Raw genomic sequence first — 19099 nt, forward strand, 5'->3', positions numbered from 1 at the left:
AGTCCTCAGACATAATTCAGCATGTTCGCAAAAACACTGATCTAATGATTCCCAAAGTGCTGTGGGACTCATTTAAAAAAGCTGGTTAAAAATCAAAGCCCAGGCTCACCCCCTTGGGGATTCCAATTCAGTGGCTGTTGAATGTGAGAGATTTGTCCAGAGGACCCTGCATTCTGGCCACCTGCCTCGACTATGATAACGGGGGGTGAGAATTCCTCCTTCACAGGGTAGCTGGGGGGCTAATGAGACAGCTTCTATGTCTACATCTGCTTCTCCGCTTCCCTCCTCCTTTGACACGGCAGTGAATGTGAGGCCGTCCGGGGCAGACTCTTACAGACTCGGAGCCCCCCTCGTTCATCTTCCCATCTGTTCCCCACAGCACAGAGGTCTGCGCATGACCAGGACTTCCCCCAGTATCTTTGGGAGTTTCCATGTCTTCATTTAATTTTTGGTTTCTTCATTTTCTATTTTAAAAACAAATATGGGGTGGGGGGGCTTGTGTGGCTCAGTCAGTTAAGCGTCTGCCTTTGGCTCAGGTCATGATCCCGGGGTCCTGGGATCGAGCCCCATATAGGGCTCCCTGCTCAGTGGGGAGTCTGCTTCTCCTTCTCCCTCTGCCTCTCCCCCTGCTTGTGCTTTCGCTCGCTCTCTCACCCAAGTAAATAAAATCTCTAAAAAGAAATGTTTTTTTAAATATGGAGAGATAGAGTTATGTTTAATGGGTACAGTCTCAGTTCAGCACGATGGCGTCCTGGAGGTGGATGGTGCTGCTGATCAGACCACAGTGTGAATATACTTAATGACAGTAAAGTGCACACCTAAAAACAATTAACATGGTAAATTTTATAATGTTTGTAAAAACTAAACTGTTCCCCCGGCAGTCTTCGCCACCTCAGCAAAGGCACGTCCAGTCTACCCATTGCTCCGGCCAAAACCTTATCATCTTCCTGAATCTTCTATATCCAGGGCCCCCCTAGGCTACTCAGCACCCCAATGTGAAATGGGAAAGGGCTTTTAAGAAAGTGAAAGTCTGGGGCGCCTGGGTGCCTCAGTCGTTAAGCGTCTGCCTTCGGCTCAGGTCATGGTCCCAGGGGTCCTGGGATCGAGCCCCGCGTCGGGCTCCCTGCTCAGCGGGAAGCCTGCTTCTCCCTCTCCCACTCCCCCTGCTTGTGTTCCTGCTCTCTCGCTGTGTCTCTCTGTCAAATAAATAAAATCTTTAGGAAAAAAAAAGAAAGAAAGTGAAAGTCTACAGTGAACTGCAAACACGAAATGAAGATGAGGCTCCATCTGCAGTGACACCATGACACCAACCGGGTGGAAGGGGAAGCCAGAGGCAGAGCAAGAGAGAAACAGGGAGGGCTGGAGTCGGCACCCTGGGAAGGAACCCGAGGGTGCAGAGTCTCAGGAAGAGGAGAGGTCCGGATCAGACAAGGGCCAGAACCCAGAGGTGCTAGTAGGAGGGAGAAGGGCTGTGGAATGCAGAAAGAGCCGAGGCCCAGCCGGCTGGCTGCCAAGTGTGTCTTCACAGGAACTGTGCGTTCGCACCAGATTGCTGGAGCACATGCCTTCGCAGCCCTTGGCACAGGTGCGGGGCAAGGGAAACCGAAGTGAGCAAACGTGGACGGGGCCCTAGCTGGGGCATCTAGTCCCTGGACCTGTCCCCTATACCAGGACCCCTTTAGAGGCCCAGGCCCCAACCCAAGCCCCATCCTGCAGGAATCAAGTGTTCCCCAAGGGCTATGAGGCCAACGTAAGGATCAAGACTGCAATAGAAAGATCCAACAGAAAATCCCGTGGGTCTACCTGCAAAGTCAGTGCACATAGCTCCTCCACAGCTGTTATCCCGGTAGGTCTACTAAGCTGCAGCCGTAACATACCCCCCTCCCCCGCAAGCCTCCCCGCTAGCGGGACAGCCAGTGAGTCGGCAAAAACCAAAGTTAGACCACACTCACTGCTCGAAAACCCTCCAACTCCCATCCCACTCCCTCAGACCCTATGTGAAATTAATCTTAGCCAACATCTGGCCTTTGCCCTCGGCTCCTGGGAGGTGATCTTTAAGTCCCTGGAATGTCCTGATAGAAGTGTTTGTCTAGGGCCTTCAGACATCCATCCATCAGTCTAACAATGTGATTTATAAGAAATGCTTTGGGACACACGACCTCTGGGGGGAAAGTGGACACTCAAGGTCAGCCACGTGGGCCCCAGGGAGAACCCTGGACACCAAGACTCAGGTGAGCTTGCTTCCCTGCTTGGCCACATTGTGTGTTATAAACAAGGTCTTGGGTCCAGGGCTCCCCTGGGAGAGGACAATCCATTGGGAGCTTCACACCTGGAGCGCCCCGATTCCACCCTACGCACCCTGTCCTCTGGTGGAAATGTGTATCCTTCCGCTATTAAAACACCATAATCGGGCGCCTGGTGGCTCAGATGGTTAAGCAGCTGCCTTCGGCTCAGGTCACGATCCCAGGGTCCTGGGATCGAGTCCTGCATCGGGCTCCTTGCTCAGCAGGGAGTCGGCTTCTCCCTCTGCCTCTCCCCCTGCTTGTTCTCTCTCGCAAATGAATAAATAAAATCTTAAAAAAAAAAAAACACCGTAATCTTAGGACTTTCCTGAGTTCCGTAAGTCATTCTAGCAAATTACCCACTGAGGATGGTTTGGGGCCTGGAATTCACAGCTGGTGTCTGAAATGAGGGCAGTCTTGTCATGCCCTCAAACTGCCATTGGCCAAATTCTTTGTGACCACCTTACTCTGACCTTGATGATCTGCCCAACCCCTGCCAACCAGACCTCACCCCCACCCCACCCCCCCAGTAGGGCATGTCCCCGCCCGAGGGCACCAGAGAGCCCCCTTTCCCAGCCATCTGGCAAGGGAAGACCCTCCCTCAGGCCTTTCAGTCAGAAGTCACCTCCTGGGAGAGGACACCTCTAGCCCCTCCGCAAACTCCCTCCACCCCAGGCCCCTCCCTCTCTTCCTGCTTTACTCTTTCCCCTTGGCACACTATCACATCCATGGCACTCTAAATTGTATTCACCTTCTTTCTTCTCCATCTCCTCACTAAACTGTAAGCCCCAAGGAGAGCAGGATTTGGTACTTTGTTCCCACCTGTAACCCCAGGACCGGAAACAATTCCTGGCACGTGCTGAGTACACAGGAGATTCCTGTTGAATGAATGCCCTCTAGTATCCTTTAGAAGTACCTCTTGGAAAAACAGGCCACCCTGTTCCCACTCTTTCCCCCTGAAAGTCTGCAAAAACAAGGAAACCTGACCACACTTGGCTGGAGACCATTGCTGAGGGGGCTAAGACCCAAGAGAGGGGGTAAGACCCAAAACCTCCAGGAGAGGGCGCCTGGGTGGCTCAGACGGTTAGGCATCTGCCTTCAGCTCAGGTCATGATCCCAGAGTCCTGGGATCGAGTCCCGCATCGGGCTCCCTGCTCCTTGGGAGCCTGCTTCTCCCTCTGCCTCTCTCTCTCTCTCTCTCTGTCTCTCATGAATAAATAAATAAAATCTTAAAAAAAAAAAAAAAACCCTCCAGGAGAGGACCCTGGCCCAGATGCTAGTCCTAGCCCTGACACCACGTTGTTGTCTGCTTGAAAGGTCCCTCCCTCTCTAGGCTAGAGCAGGGGCAGGGAACTCTGGCCCGGATCACTGTGAGCAGGCCGAGGAGGGGGACGGGGAGGGGGGCCCTCATCACTGATGCAGGTCCGGGGGGAGGGGAGGGCGGATGGGGAGGGGTGCCCCTGCCCTGACAAGAGAGATGGAGGGAGTACAAGACCTCACCAGGCAGGAGTGACTTTTATTTGAAGCCAGAACAAACTTTATCTGGGGTTTCATCTGTAATCTGTGGCAGTAAAAAAAAAAAAAAAAAAAAAATGAAAAGAAACCAGGACCCAAATGGCCTGGGGAGGGGAAGGGTGGTGGGTCCTGTCAGGCCACGTAGGGGAAGCGGAGTAACAGCCCCTCGTAAGGCTTTAGGTTGAGGTGCTCCAGCTCCAGAGACACACCCTCCTCACGGCCTAGATCGGTGCTGAGCAGCAGATCGGCGGTGGCTGGCAGACTGGCGGTGGCCGGCAGACCAGACGCCCCCAGCCTGGCAGGCTGGTCTGTATCCCCGAAGTTGAGCACTACCAGGAATCGCTCGTTCTGGTCCCAGTGGCGGATGTAGGCAAAGAGGTCAGGCCCCGAGGAGAGCACGTGGAAGTCTCCGTGGAGCAGAGAACGCTCCTTGCCTCGCTGATCGCTCAGCCTCCGGAACAGGGAGAGGAGAGAACCAGTGTCTTCATTCTGGCCCTGCAAAGGATGGAGATAGCAGGAAAAGATAAAGGGTGGCCCCTGGGTGCAAACTCCTACAGGTCACCTGCCCGCCCTCTACTGAGCAGGCCTGGCCCACCCAAAACCCTTACCTTTACGGTCATGTTGGTACTTCCAGGTCCTGAGGTGTTGGGGAAGCTGGATTCGTCCCAGAGCATGAACGGAGCCTTCGCAGGCTGAAAAGCAGAGAAAACAGGACTTGGAAAAGGCCTGGGCCTGCTCTCCCTTCTCCTCCCGTTCCCAGCCCCTCGATGGAAAACGTCGCCCCGTCCCTCTGGCCCTGCTCTCTTTTGCACAGGACTGAGAAGCACTGGGTACCTTTTTTCGATTTTATCATCTAACTTCACCACCTCCAGCTCTTTTGTGCACTGCTGTATCCCTTGTGCATGGCATAGAGGAATTACTCCCTAAAACCGTGGAATAACTGAACCACCAGTTCTATGAACATCAGCTGGGGAGCCAACCTCCAACCCGATGGCTAAAGCTGAGCCAGTGCCTCCGTGCGCTTACCCCGATCACGGCGGGGGCTGCCGAGCAGCTCTCGTACTCACCTGGGTCCTCCACCAAACTATGAGTTGCGGGAAGACACAGAGTGCCCTGAATGTGTGCATGCATGAATAAATGAATGAATGAACCCACGGACGGGGGAGTGATGGCTCCCATACTGGATACCTACATCAGGGGTCAGCCACTGCATTTTAAAATAGGCCCTCACTGAATCCCTACAAGAAAGGCAGTACCCTGGAAGAGACGATCAAGGCGGTGGCAGGGAAATGACTCACCGAGGCCACACAGGGACTGATTAAGGGGGCTGAGCAGGAATCAAATGCAGTTCCACCCAAGGCTCACATCTGCTTGCTGCCATCCGCACAGTCCCCAGGACAGAGGAACACAACCACCCCCCCAACCCCGGCGCGTGGGGAAGACAGCAAGCCGTACCAGGCCAGGCAGGGCAGCTACCTCCAGGCCGATCTCATCTCCGTAGCTGAAAACCGGGGTGCCAGGCAGGGAGAAGAGTAACAGCTGGTAGAGGCGGAGCAGACGAGCCGGCACGAGGGCAGTCAGGAACCCCGCCTGAGACAACTGCAGGAATGCATGCACTGAGGTGAACCCCAAAGCCCGCCTCTGCCCCCGTCAGCCAACACCCCTGCCTCCAGAAGGCCTCCCCCGGCGCGCTCTCCCCCACACTGAGGTACTCACGCTCCAGCTGCACCAACGATGCTCAGTGGCGTTCAAATACTGGGTGACGAGGAACTCTGTGTGCTCCCCAGTGAAACCAGAGCTTGCCAGGTACGAGCTCGTCAACAACAGGTCCTTGGCGGATCCAAGTAGGCTCAGGATCTGCTGAAGGTCAGAGAACTCGGTCCCTGCAATCAAAAGCCTGCACAGAGCAGGGTGCAGGGACAAGGTTGGTAAAGAGTAAGAAAAGAATGCGGTGCCGGGGTGGCTCAGTCGTTAAGTGTCTGCCTTCGGCTCAGGTCATGATCCCAGGCTCCTGGGATCAAGCCCCGCATCGGGCTCCCTGCTCAGCGGGAAGCCTGCTTCTCCCTCTCCCACTCCCCCTGCTTGTGTTCCTGCTCTTGCTGTGTCTCTGTCAAGTAAATAAATAAAATCTTAAAAAAAAAAGAACAAGAAAAGAATGAAGGTGAAGAAGTTTCTCCAGGCTAGGAATTCCCCCGTTCCTGGGGCCTAGCACTCAGCCGAGGGGTTCCCACAATGAAGCAGAGTTGGCAGGGGAGGCCTGGCACCTACCTATCTTCACTGAAGCTCTTGGTCATGTTCTGCCACTCGGCCAAGAACAAAGATGCATCCTAGAAGAGAAAAAAAGCAAAGTTGAGGAGCAGGGAACACTACCAAGCCCTGGAGAGTCCCTCTGCTCTCACCCAGGCTCTGCCTCGCACGTGGAAAGGGACTTACCGTCAGATTCTCTATGTTCCGAACCTGGAACCCATCTACACCGGCCTGCAGCCAAAAACTCAGAGCATCCTACAGGGAAGGGGGCAAAAGAACAGGGGAAAGGTATCAATACCCTGACTCAAAGGCTTACAAAATCCAGCCCATGTCAAATCTTGCCCAGGACGCCACTTCCCCATGACCTTGGGAGAGTCACTTGCCTTGACCGGCCTCATTTAACCACCGCTATCATAAAGCATTAGCGTTCGGTTCCCTCCCCTTGTGAACTATCACTGATTCTTAACACTACAGCATTTCACTTCTCTGTTCCTCCCCAGGTCAAATGACACAGCTTCACCTTTGGACACCTACAGGAAAGGCCCAAGAGAAAAAGTATGTTCGTAAACATAACTTCATTTAACCCTTAGCATGTGTGGAATGCTAGTATTCTCAAGTCAGAAATGAGGAAACCCTCTCAGGGCAGCAAGGAAGCACGCCAAAGACCACCGTCAGCAAGCAGCAAACACGGGACCGAAATGCTAGCCAAGATCCCACCGCAAGTGTCCTTACTCCTCTCCCAGGGTCCTGAGGCCGGGGAGGATAGGAGGAGAGCAGGGCAGAGCAAGGCCAATGATGAAAGAGTGAAATTCAAAGTACAGCCCCAGGGCAGTCTAGATGAAGATTTGAAAAGGAGTCAGCTCTGCAGCACAGGCCCAGGCCTGAATTCCAAGCAAGCGGGGGGCGGGGTGTGAAAGAAGAACATGGGGCCCCACCCCCACAGCCCCAGGCGCTGTGCTCTCTCCTCTCGTCTCCATTTTCTTTTCTTTTCTTTTCTTTTTTTTTAAGATTTTATTTATTTATTTATTTGACACAGAGAGAGCGAGCGAGCACAAGTAGGCAGAGTGGCAGGCAGAGGGAGAGGGAGAAGCAGGCTCTCCGCGGAGCAGGCAGCCAGATACGGGGCTCGATCCCAGGATCCCGGGATCATGACCTGAGCCGAAGGCAGCCGCTTAACGGACTGAGCCACCCAGGTGCCCCTCATCTCCATTTTCATCTGAAGCTACCAGGCCTCACGCCACACCATCTGAAAACACGCCTTCACCGATAACTTTTAAGAGATTTTTTTTTTTTTTAAGTAAGCTCTACCGCCAATGTGGAGCTCGAACTCACAACCCTGAGATCAAGAGTCACATGCTCTACTGACTGAGCCAGCCAGGCACGCCTGTCCCCCCCATCAATAACTCTTAAAGGGTCTTCCAGCAATCAGCAAGGGCTGAACTGGATGACCCCAAGGGTCCAGTGGAAATGCTGGGAGTAAAGAATTCTACTTCAGAATCACGAGGGCCAGCAAAGGGTCAGGGGCTGCTCCATTTTTATTCTTCCCCTGCTGAACTCATCAGTGTCCTAAAACACTGGCATTAGGAGCTCGGATGACAAAGTCCCATTCTCAGCCTGCTGAGTATAGTCTGCTCCTATACCTTCATTCAGGGAAAGCAGATTACAGAAATGAGACTACTTGGGACCTCAAATCTTAAGCACAGCGAACCCCTCTGAACCTTAGCTTCTTCAGTTACAGCAGAGAGGATGTCAGGGTCCTTGTGTGGCCATAGAGAAGTTTAGAACACACACAAAATACCTGGCATAGCCCCAGACACATAAGACCACAGTGCTTACAATTTCAGACTGGGCTCCACTCCAGAACACATTAAACAAGAGCTGGGAAACCAGACAGAACAGGAGTCCCACAGAGAAACGGCTTCCTCTCCCAAAAGGAAGAAAAATCAAACCCAGACTGACATCTAAGAAATTCCTTTCCTGGCCCTATGACCGTCAGAGTCAAGGAAACAATCACTGGCCAGAAAAGGAACAAGCAAAAAGGGGGGTGCACCGTTGGCCTACCCTCCTGCCTGTGTGGGAGGAGCGCGCCAGTTTGGCTCCAAGGAGCAAGGGTCCCCTCAGCTGGAGCCAGGCTAGGTTTACAGGGCTTGCCAAGAGGATCAACACAGCCCCAGCATCCAGCTCCCACCTGCCATCAGCACCAACTCACTCACCTTCATCTTGGCGGCCACAGAGTTAATCTCCGTGGGGAGGAACCACGAGTTCTGGCCCCTGTAGTTGGGAGTGAGGTCCAGAATGACCCGGATGCCTGGAACAATGGGGGAAAAGGTAGTGGTGAGAAAGACTCTGGGGTGAGGGAAAAGGGAGAACAACAAATACTAGCCGGTAGACTACTCCCTAGGTATTACATGGCACAAACGCTTAGATTTGAACCCCACTTAAGATCTTCTAGGGCAGAAGGCACATAGTGTAGTAGAGAAGGCCGAGCTTTGGGGCCCTGGGCTCCCCACCCCCAAAGTGAACCCTCTGATTTTATTTGGGTATTTTTCTCAAAAGGATCTGCTCCTCTACAAGTTAAAAAACCACTGAATTAGGGATGCCTGGCTGGCTCAGTCAGTAAAGCATGTGAGTCTTGATCTCAGGGTCCTGAGTTCAAGTACCACCTTGGGCAGTGGAGCCTACTTAAAAAAATAAATAAAATTAATAAAAATAAACCACTGAATCAGGAAGCTGACATTTTGCAAGTAAGGGCACTGAAGCCCAGAAGTTAAATGGCTGGACACACAGCAAGTAGAAAAGTCTCTGAGCCACTTGACAAATTCATTTTAGGCTGAAGACTAGGAAACCTCCCCTGTGCCTGCTTTAGGAAAACTCAGAGCCAGTCAGGAGTGAACCAAACAAAAACCCTATCCCGTCTTTACTGTGGCCAGAAAGCCAAGCCCTTCTCAGCTGCTTCGGCGTCAACTCCAGGACACCCACTCTTTTTCTTGGCCAACTGCAAGAGATTGTCAAAATCTTCCTTGGAGCCAAAAGTGGGGTCGATCTGTTCCAAGTTGGTCCCCGCGAGGTCATCCTTCTGGTTCTTGTGAACTGGGCCCAGCACAAAGCCCTTCACCTTCAGGGAGCTCAGGTAATCGAGGTGCCTCTTTAGGCCTGAAACCGGGAAGCAGGGTTAAAGCGGTTAAAGCGAAGCGCCTCCGAGGCCCCTGAACAGCCCTAGTCTCCCCTCTCCCCGGAACTAAGCGTGGGGCCGGGGGTGAGCCTGGATCACGACACTCAAGAGTTGCTGACGTAAGCTGCCCAGCACATTGCTTCAGAAACGTCAGCGCCCGGCTTCCGGCGCCGCAGGGGGAAGGGAAGACGCTGAGTCAGCTACCCTCGCGCAAGAGGGAGTGGGGGTGGCTTTCTTCAAAGAAAGGAAGGAGAAGCTAACGCCCCAGGGTGCGGGGACGACTCCGGGACGGGGAGGCGGTGGGGGGACAGGATCGGGGCCGGGGGCCGGTTAAACCAAGGGGGCGCGCACAGAGCTCACCCGCTAAGTTGCCCCCCCCGGGGCCCTGGAAGGCCTGAAGGTCGCCGATGCGGTAGAGGGCGCCCTTGTGCCACCAGCTCTGCGCCGGCAGCTCGCGGCAGCGCGGGGCCCGCACGATGATGACTACGGCGCCCGCCAGCATGCCGAGCCAGCCGAGCCAGAAGAGCACCAGCAGCGCCCAGCGGGTGCGCACCCAGCCGGGTCTGCCCGCCACCTTCAGCAGCTCTTCTTTGGACAGGCCGGTGAACTTGGCCGCGGCCGCTGCCTCCGCCTCGTCGTCGGCCACCTTGATCTTCACCAGACCGTTTTTCTCGGCGCCTCCCGCCACGACCACGGCCATGGCCGCCCCGGACGGCGCGTTCATCGGCTGCTTCTCGGTCTCCAGCTCGTTCAGCTCCACCTCCTTCAGGTCCGCCTCTGTGTCCTGGCTCATGGTGCCTGCGGAACCGGCGACACGATGCAGCCTGCGATCAAGTGGTGGCTGGACTCCTGCCCCGACCTCCCGCCTCACCTCGGCCTCGGCACCGCCTCCCGGGACCAGGCAGCCCGGCGCAGCTCCGCGTCTGCTGGGGGGACTGGCTCAGCCTCCGGGATGAGGCAGGGGAGCCCCGCCCCCGCCCGCCCCTTAAAGAGGAACGGCCCCGATTGCTCTTTCTGGGACCGCTCGCCAACCTGTTTGCCCCTAAGGTTCCTTCCAGCGGGACGCTGAGAGGGCTGAGCCCCGAGCCACCTTTAGGTGGGCGGGGTCTGATTTGTCCCGTCCCCGCAAGGGGACGGGGAGTGGCAGTCCAGCAGTGCGGCGGTCCCGGGGCCCCTCTTCGCGCCCTCCGAAGGTGGGTGACTACCCCGCAGCCGTCCTCCGTCTTTCCTAGGCCCAGGGCTCAGGCCACCGCGTGGTGGTTCCAACTTCGCACGGCCACTGGCGCTCTCAGAGCCAGCCAAACTCAGCTCCTCTTTCTCCGACCTAGCCTAGTCTCCTCAAGCCTCTGGGACTTGGCGCTAGACCTCCGCTTCCCCGCAGGGCTTACACGTCCTTCAAGACTCATCTTGAGTCCAGTTCAAATAATTCATCATGCAGCAACTATTGAGCACTACAATACTTTGCTTTATTAACTTCACTGAATGAACTCTAACCCGGTGTTCTCCGTGATGTTTTAAGATGAATCTGTTCGGACAGGAGAGTGGAAGCTGACACTCCCCGTCTTACCCCACCCTACCCCCAGTTTCTGGCCCCAGGGTGTCGGGCAGCAAGGCATCCGACATCCAGAAGAGCCTCAAGCGCCTGGTGGGCAACCTCGGGCCTGTAGCAAACATTCCAAGGTTGGGCCTCAGTTAGAGGCATCCACCATTTTCCTACAACAGACCAGACTTTTCCCCACTTTGCAGGGCCTCCCACAGATTAGCCCAATCTCCCCAGGGTGCCAGGGTTCCCCCCCACCCCCCGCCCCCCATCACTTCACTGTGCTAAGCCTTGGAGGCCGCTACAGAGGCTTTAAAGACAACCCAAGGGGCGCCTGGGTGGCTCAGTCGTTAAGCGTCTGCCTTCAGCTCAGGTCATGATCCCAGGGTCCTGGGATCAAGCCCCGCATCGGGCTCCTTGCTCGGCGGGAAGCCTGCCTCTTTCTCCCTCTCCCATTCCCCCTGCTTGTGTTCCCTCTCTCGCTGTCTCTCTCTGTCAAATAAATAAATAAGTAAAATCTTAAAAAACAAGACAACCTAACTTCCCTCCACAGAGATCCTGGGATGGAGGGTCAGGGGGGCAGAGACAAGATGATTCATAGCAGGGACTGCTGGACAGCGTGGGGTGCAGACACTCGGGAACTTCCTGTTCCTGACCAGTGCCAGCCAGGTTATTTGCAGAGGAGCTGAAGGAAACAAGTTCTCTCCCTCTTCCACCTGGGCCTGAAGCCAAGTATTTGGAAGAAAGCAGAGGCCAAGATCTGAAGAAATAGCAAACAGAAAGGGGGGCCAGAGGAGAGCCAAGGGTGTGAAAAGACTCATCTTTTGCCGTCCCCTTTCTGCATGCCACAGCCCACTCCCCACCCCCACCCTGGGAAAGCCAGAACCAATTCCTAGAGGGAAGCAGGCCAGGGGGTAAAGGGTGGAGGTCACACCGGTGTGCAAAGATGATAGTAAGTCCAAGGTGCCCTGGGCATGGCAGATAAGTGCCAACCAGAGGCTCTGAACAGACTTTACCCCAGGGTGAAAGCTCGAGGTTGAGAACTGGAGTTAGAAGCTCTCCTTGAGATGGTCCAAATAAGAACCCTGGGAACATACTCTCTCACTCACAGCCCCCCCATGGTTCCAGACAGATGAAGCCAATTCCTTCTGCGGGCAGTGAAGAAGCTAGCAACTGACCTCCCCAAGTTTATCACCTCCCCACATACCTTTCACGGGAACTACCCGCCCAGTGACATCAGCCTTCGAACACCTGCCGGTCTCAAGGCACACCCAGCTTTGTCAGGCCTCTGCATCTTTCTACCTGCCATTCCTGTTCTGCCACTCGACCTCGGAAGCTCCTGTCCATTCAAGACCTAGCTCAGATGACGGTTTTTCTCAACTTCTCCAAAAGAATTCTTTGCCATCCACCTCTGCTACAACACATACCCTGTTACATTTCCTTTTCTGGGTGTCTACACTTCCAGATAAGTGGCAGGGCCTTGTGCTACTTGTCAATGGGCCTGCCTACCTACAGTAGTAGCACAAGTGGGCACTTCAAGAGTGTTTGGAAAACGAGTGGATGAACTGCACCAGTCAAACCCAACTACTTCCCTTCTTAGAAACAACAAAAGGAACCGAGCATTTGGAAGTCAAAGAGCTATGGAGATGAGCGCAGAGAAGGAGGGGGGATAAAAACCAGAAAGGGTAAAGGAAATACAACCAAAGCCATCTCTTAGAAGGGAAATGAGTACACCATCTGAAAAGTATCTGCAAGTAAATTAGACAGATGAACAGCACTGCTGCTAGTCTTTCTCTCTAATGCAACCAAGTATCAAAAGACAGAAACATCAGAGATCTAGCAGATCAATGTATGGAAGAGACAAAGAAGCATTTTTAACATATTATTCTTGGTAGATGACATCAGATGTCTATCTGATCAGAGACAGAATACTGATCTCATGCCAGAGGCTAAATAGTAATAAGAGATTCAATTAGCCTTAAAAGGAAGACTGAAGTCTTCCAACATCAGCTCCTTCTACCATGGTGGTCACACAATACTGGTGGGTAGCATCATTTTCCCATCCCCTGTGACCTTCAGAACTTTCTATCATCAGGCGCCTGCGTGGCTCAGTAGGTTAAGCAGCTGCAGGCGATTTGTCTCTTCTCCCTCATTTACTCATCTATTCATTTATTTATGTCAGTGTGGACTCGTGGATATTTGTTTTATACTTTGGCTTAGAATTCAATACTATATTATTGGGGTTTTCCCTCAAATTGGTCCAGCTTTGGCCACCGTGAGCTGTCAGGTTGGCTCCTTTATTACATTTCTCTTCCCCCTGTTTCCCTGCCTCCCCCCCACACACAATCTTTTGAGCGCTTCTTTATGTCCTGGCATGACAAAATGGTCCAGGCTCACCTTGTTTGAACACTAGATCCCCAACCCTAGAATCAGCCACTTCTCCGAGGAGCCCTGGTTCCTTTTATTGGAGAATGGTATTAGAAACCAAGATCTGGGCGCTCAGGTGTCTTTTGATAAACAAAAGTTATCCATCAAGAATGGTGGGTTATCTGGGCTTGTAAAAAAAAAAAAATCAATGGGCGCCTGGGTGGCTCGGTTGGTTGGGCGACTGCCTTCGGCTCAGGTCATGATCCTGGAGTCCCGGGATCAAGTCCCGCATCAGGCTCCCTGCTCAGCGGGGAGTCTGCTTCTCCCTCTGACCCTCTTCCCTCTTGTGCTGTCTATCCCTCGTTCTCTCTCTCTCAAATAAATAAATAAAATCTTTTAAAAAAATCAATGTTTTCTTTAATAAATACTCCATGTTTTCATTTTTGGTGACTTATTTAAAAAATCTCTCTTGGGGGGGCGCCTGGGTGGCTCAGTCATTAAGCGTCTGCCTTCGGCTCAGGTCATGATCCCAGGGTCCTGGGACCGAGCCCCACATCCAGCTCCCTGCTCTGCCGGAAGCCTGCTTCTGCCTCTCCCACTCCCCCGCTTGTGTTCCCTCTCTTCGCTGTGTCTCTCTGTCAAATAAATAAATAAAATCTTTAAAAAAAAAAATCTTTCTTGGGGCCCCTGGCTGGCTCAGTCGGGAGATCATACAACTCTTGGTCTCAGGGTTGTAAGTTAGATCACCACGTTGGGTGTAGAGATTACTAAAAAATAAACTTTAAAAAAATCTCTTTAAAAATCTTTACTTTAAGGCCTAGAAGATATTCTTCAACATTTTCTATGCAAAAATGTAAGGTTTTATTTTTGATATTTAAGTCTTTAATCTATCTTTAATTGATTCTTATTTATGGTATAAGGTAGAAAGCCAATCTTAGCTTTTTTATAAGTAGCTAACTGTGATATGATAAAACCAGAGAGAAAGAGAGCACGCAAACACAGCCTTTGTCCCTATTTCCTAACACTGAGCTCCTAAATCCCTTGGAATTACTGGGTGATAAGAAAGTCTTCTCTTTCTGGTGCCTGGGTGGTTCAGCTGGTTAAGCGACTGCCTTCGGCTCAGGTCATGATCCCGGAGTCCCGGGATCGAGTCCCACATCGGGCTCTCTGCTCAGCAGGGAGTCTGCTTCTCCCTCTGACCCTCCCCCCTCTCATGCTCTATCTCATTCTCTCTCTCAAATAAATAAATAAATTAAATATTTTTAAAAAAAGAAAGTCTTCTCTTTCAAGGAGGCCACTCTTGGTGGTAGCTTCGGGGTGGGGGCTGGCCACCAGAAAAACCAAGGCATGACTAGAGGGTTGTAACTTCCAGTCCCATTCCCCAACTTCCAGCAAGGGAAGAGGAGGTAGAGATTGGGTAATCACCAATGGCCAGTGATCATGCCTGCGTAATGGAACCTCTGTAAAAACCCTAATCGAGGGGCGCCTGGGTGGCTCAGATGGTTGGGCGTCCGCTTTCGGCTCAGGTCATGATCCCGGGGTCATGGAATCGAGCCCCACATCGGGCTCCTGGCTCAGCGGGGAGCCTGCTTCTCCCTCTGCCTCTCTCCCTGCTCATGCTTTCTCTCTCTGTATCTCTGTGTCTCAAATGAATAAATAAAATCTTTAAAAAAAAAACAAACTCTAATCGATGGGGTTTGGAGATCTTCCGGGTTGATGAACATGTACCAGGAAGGTGATACAGCCCAAGTCCACAGGGTCAGAAGATCCTGTGCGTGGAACCCTTCCAGACATCACCCTATGTACCTCTTCATCTGGCTGTTCATTTGTACCCTTTACAACATCCTTTATAACAAATTGGTAATAGTAAATGAAGTGTTTCCCTGAGTTCTATGAGCTGTTATAGCAAATTCAGACCTGACGAGGGGATTGTGAGACCCCGATTTATAGCCAACTCAGAATTGTGGGTAACCTGGGACCCACGACTTGAGATTGGTGTCTGATGTGGTGGGCAGTCTTGTGGGACTGCGCCCTTAACCTGTGAGTTCTGTGCAAACCCAGGATACTTAGTGTCAAGTCAAATTAAGTGGTAATTCCTTCCAGTTTGTTGCAGGGAATTAGAAAATCGCTTGGTGTGGAAACCCACACCTGTGGTGTCAGTATTCTGAACAGAAAACAGATCATAGTGGTGTCAACCAAGAAAAGGAGGTGAGACTGGGGTCTCAGAATTGCAATTTGGGGAGCACAGATTCCAGAGTAACCAGAAAAAGCATCCCACTCATGTGGGGAAAGCAAGAGGTTTTTATGAGAAAGTAGAAGGGGTTAATAACATGATTTAGATAAAGAAGAAAAAAAACTGTCAATTTGGTGTTGACTGGTTGCACCGCTTTTGATTACTATCTAATCGATTATTCTGTTGGTGCTATCAAATGAAACTGTTCCTGGTATGCAGTAGTTAACATTTCTCTCCTCATAAAATACCAACAGTTTTATGGTTCACATACCAGTTGTTCTGTTGGGATTTTATGAGCAAGTGCTTGTAAAACAGTTACTGCTTCTGGCCCAGTTAAAGACTGTATTAGTTAGGGGCGCCTGGGTGGCTCAGTTGTTAGGCATCTGCCTTCGGCTCGGGTCATGATCCCAGGGTCCTGGGATCAAGCCCAGCATCAAGCCCCGCATCAAGCCCCGCATCGAGACCCCTGCTCCGCAGGAAGCCTGCTTCTCCCTCTCCCACTCCCCCTGCTTGTGTTCCCTCTCTCGCTGTGTCTCTCTCTGTCAAATAAATAAATAAAATCTTAAAAATAACATAAAATTATGATTATAAAAGTAAAAATATCAGACAATACAGAAAATGTTCAAATGTAAAAATTAGCCAGAATCCCACCATTCAGGGTTAAACAATGTTAATAGCTTCGTGTTCATTCTTACATAATTTCTTATATTATATATATATATATATATAAAATCACACTGATGCTATGTTTAACATAATCAGGATCATGATATATATACTGTTTTGTAATCTCCATTGTCAGTTAAAATTTCAAGAATACCTTTCTATACAAAAACATAGATCATGGGGCACCTGGGTGGCTCAGTCGTTAAGCGTCGGCCTTTGGCTCAGGTCATAATCCCAGGTTCCTGGGATCGAGCCCCGCCTCAGGCTCCCTGCTCAGCGGGAAGCCTGCTTCTCCCTCTCCCACTCCCCTGCTTGTGTTCCCTCTCTTGCTGTGTCTCTCTCTGTCAAATAAATAAATAAAATCTTAAAAAAAAAAAAAAAGAGTGCATTAGTTAGGGGGAAAAAATGGAGGGGTGCCTGGGTGGCTCAGTCGGTTAAGTGTCTGACTCGGTCTCTGCTCAGGTCATGATCTCAGGGTCATGATATCAGGTCGTGAGATGGAGTCCGGAATCGAGCCCCAAGTTGGGCTCCCCATTCAACAGGGAGTCTGCTTGAGATTCTCTCTCCCTCTCCCTTTACCCAAGTAAATAAATAAAATCTTTAAAATAAATGAAAATAAAAGAAATAATGGAACATCCATGTGATGAAATCCTATGCCTCTGAAAACAAATGTTCTGTAAAATGTTATGGAATGTATACAGTGTGTTACCTTTTGTGTAAGGAAGGAAGTGTGTGTGTGTGTGTGTGTGTATTATTTTCTTGAATGACAAAAGAAAGATAAACCAAAAGCCAATATAAAATGGTTACCTATAGTGGAAGGAAAAAACAGGAAGGAAGCAGGGGATGTTAAATAAGCATATGAAAATATGCTCAACATCATATATCTTTAGGGAATTGCAATTTAAAACAACAATGATATACCACTACACATGCATTAGAATGGCTAAAATCCAACACACCGACAACTCAAAGGACATAGTGGAAAAGACACTCTCATTCATTTCTGGTAGGAACATGAGACGGTACAGCTACTGTGGAAGAGAGTTTGACAGTATTTTTTACAAAACTAAACATACTTTTACCATATGATTCAGGAATCATACCCCCTTGGTATTTACCCAAATGAGTTGAAAAATTATGTCCACACAAGGGGCGCCTGGGTGGCTCAGTCGTTATGTGTCTGCCTTTGGCTCAGGTCATGATCCTAGGGTCCTGGGTTTGAGCCCTGCATCGGGCTCCCTGCTCGGCAGGAAGCCTGCTTCTCCCTCTCCCACTCCCCCTGCTTGTGTTCCCACTCTCGCTGTCTTTCTCTCTGTCAAATAAAAAAAAAAAATTATGTCCACACAAAAACCTGCACACAGATGTTGATAGCAGCTTTCTTTATCATTGCTAAAACTTGGGAGCATCCAAGATACACTTCAGTAGGTGAACAGATAAAGAAACTGCGGTACATCCAGATAATGGAATATTATTCAGTTCAATAACAAGAAATGAGCTATCAAGCCATGAAAATACAGGGAGGAATCTTAAATGCATATTTCTAAGTGGAAGAAGCAAATATGAAAAAGCTACATACTGTATGATTCCAACTATATGACATTCTGGAAAAGGCAAAACTATAGAGACAGTAGAAAGATCAGTGGTTGCCAGGAGTTGGGGAGGGAGGGAGGGAGAGAGGGCTGAGTAAGTGGAGCATAGGGGATTTTTAGGGCCATGAAACTATTCTGTATCATTATAATGATGGATACATGTCATTATACATGTGTCAAACCCCACAGAATGTACAACACAAGGGACAAACCTTAATGGAGACCGTGGTCTTTAGTTAATAATAATGTATCAATATTGGCTCATCAATTATAAAAGGTGTACTTCACTAATGCAAGATGTTAATAATAGCAGAAGGGGTGGGGGGCGAAGGGAGGGTAAGGAAGTATACAGGAACTCCATCCTTTCTATGCATTTTTCTGTAAACTTAAAATTGCTTTCAAAAAAATAAAATATATTAAAGAAATAAATAAAATAAAGGTGTTGACTACAGAGGAAACTAAAACTCAAAAGTTTAAGGAAAATGGGGTACCTGGCTGGCTCATTTGGTAGAGCATGTGACTCCTGATCTCAGGATTGGGAGTTCGAGCCCCATGCTGGGTGTACAGATTACTTAAAAATAAAAAGTAAAAAAAAGTTTAAGGAAAATGGATCTTCTAGCAAGTTTAGAACAAAGATTCCCTTTCATCCTCAAATGAGAAAGCAGCATTAGAACTGGGGAATAGCCAGTTTCTTTAAAATAGTACTATCAGTAATTTTTTTAAAATTCCAATATAGCCAACATACAGCGTTGCATTAGTTTCAGGTGTACGATTTAGTGATTTAACACTTCCATGCATCGCCCAGTGCTCATCAGACAAGGGCACTCCTTGATCCCCATCCCCTGTTTCACTCACCCTCCCACCTACCTCCCCTCTGGTAACTACCATTTTGTTCTCTATAGTTAAGAGGTCTGTTTCTTGGTTTGTCTCTGTTTTTTCCCCTTTGCTCCTCTGTTGTTGTTGTTGTTGTTGTTGTTTCCTCAAATTCCACATATGAATGAAATCATATGGTATCTGTCTGGGGCGCCTGGGTGGCTCAGTTGGTTAAGTGTCTGACTTTGGCTCAGGTCACGATCTCAGGGTCCTAGGATCAAGCCCCACATCGGGCTCCCTGCTCAGTGGGGAGTCTGCTTCTCCCTCCCCCTTTGCCTCCCCTGCCCAACACTCATGCTCCCTCTCTCAAATAAATAAAAATCTAAAAAAAAAAAAAGAGGGGCACGTGGGTGGCTCAAGTCAGTTGAGCGGCTGCCTTCCGCTCAGGTCATGATCTTGGAGTCATGGGATCAAGCCCCACGTCGGGCTCCCTACTCAGCAGGAAGCCTGCTTCTCCCTCTCCTGCTCCCCCTGCTTGTGCTCACGCTCTCTCTGTGTGTGTGTGTGTCAAATGAATAAATAAAATCTTTTTTAAAAAAAGAAATAATATGGTATTTGTCTTTCTCTGACTTAGATCACTCAGCATAATACTCTCTAGCTCCATCCACAGTGTTG

General features: G+C 50.5%; 1 protein-coding gene across 1 annotated transcript; it reads right to left on the minus strand.

The window, feature by feature from the left end:
* Window positions 1–3778: 3778 nt before the first annotated feature.
* Window positions 3779–10131, minus strand: SLC3A2 (solute carrier family 3 member 2). The gene is made up of 9 exons (XM_073883559.1): window positions 9577–10131; window positions 9024–9197; window positions 8258–8352; window positions 6231–6299; window positions 6066–6124; window positions 5514–5694; window positions 5253–5396; window positions 4406–4489; window positions 3779–4292 (listed from the first exon to the last, which is right to left on the minus strand). The coding sequence occupies exons 1-9, from the start codon at window positions 10007–10009 to the stop codon at window positions 3930–3932; spliced, it is 1602 nt and encodes a 533-aa protein (XP_073739660.1). The 5' UTR covers window positions 10010–10131; the 3' UTR covers window positions 3779–3929.
* Window positions 10132–19099: the final 8968 nt, after the last annotated feature.

This window comes from Callorhinus ursinus, unplaced genomic scaffold (assembly GCF_003265705.2).
Source record: "Callorhinus ursinus isolate GAN/ISIS: 27379988/994484 unplaced genomic scaffold, GSC_fseal_2.0 scaffold51, whole genome shotgun sequence".
Lineage (NCBI taxonomy): Eukaryota > Metazoa > Chordata > Mammalia > Carnivora > Otariidae > Callorhinus > Callorhinus ursinus.

Coding starts and splice junctions, on each gene's coding strand:
- SLC3A2 (XM_073883559.1), bottom strand. CDS start 10,009: ATGAGCCAGGACACAGAGGCGGACCTGAAGGAGGTGGAGCTGAACGAG. Junction 9,198..9,576: donor CGGGGGGGGCAACTTAGCGG/GTGAGCTCTGTG, acceptor TCCCGGTTTCAG/GCCTAAAGAGGCACCTCGAT. Junction 5,695..6,065: donor AAGAGCTTCAGTGAAGATAG/GTAGGTGCCAGG, acceptor TGCTCTGTGCAG/GCTTTTGATTGCAGGGACCG.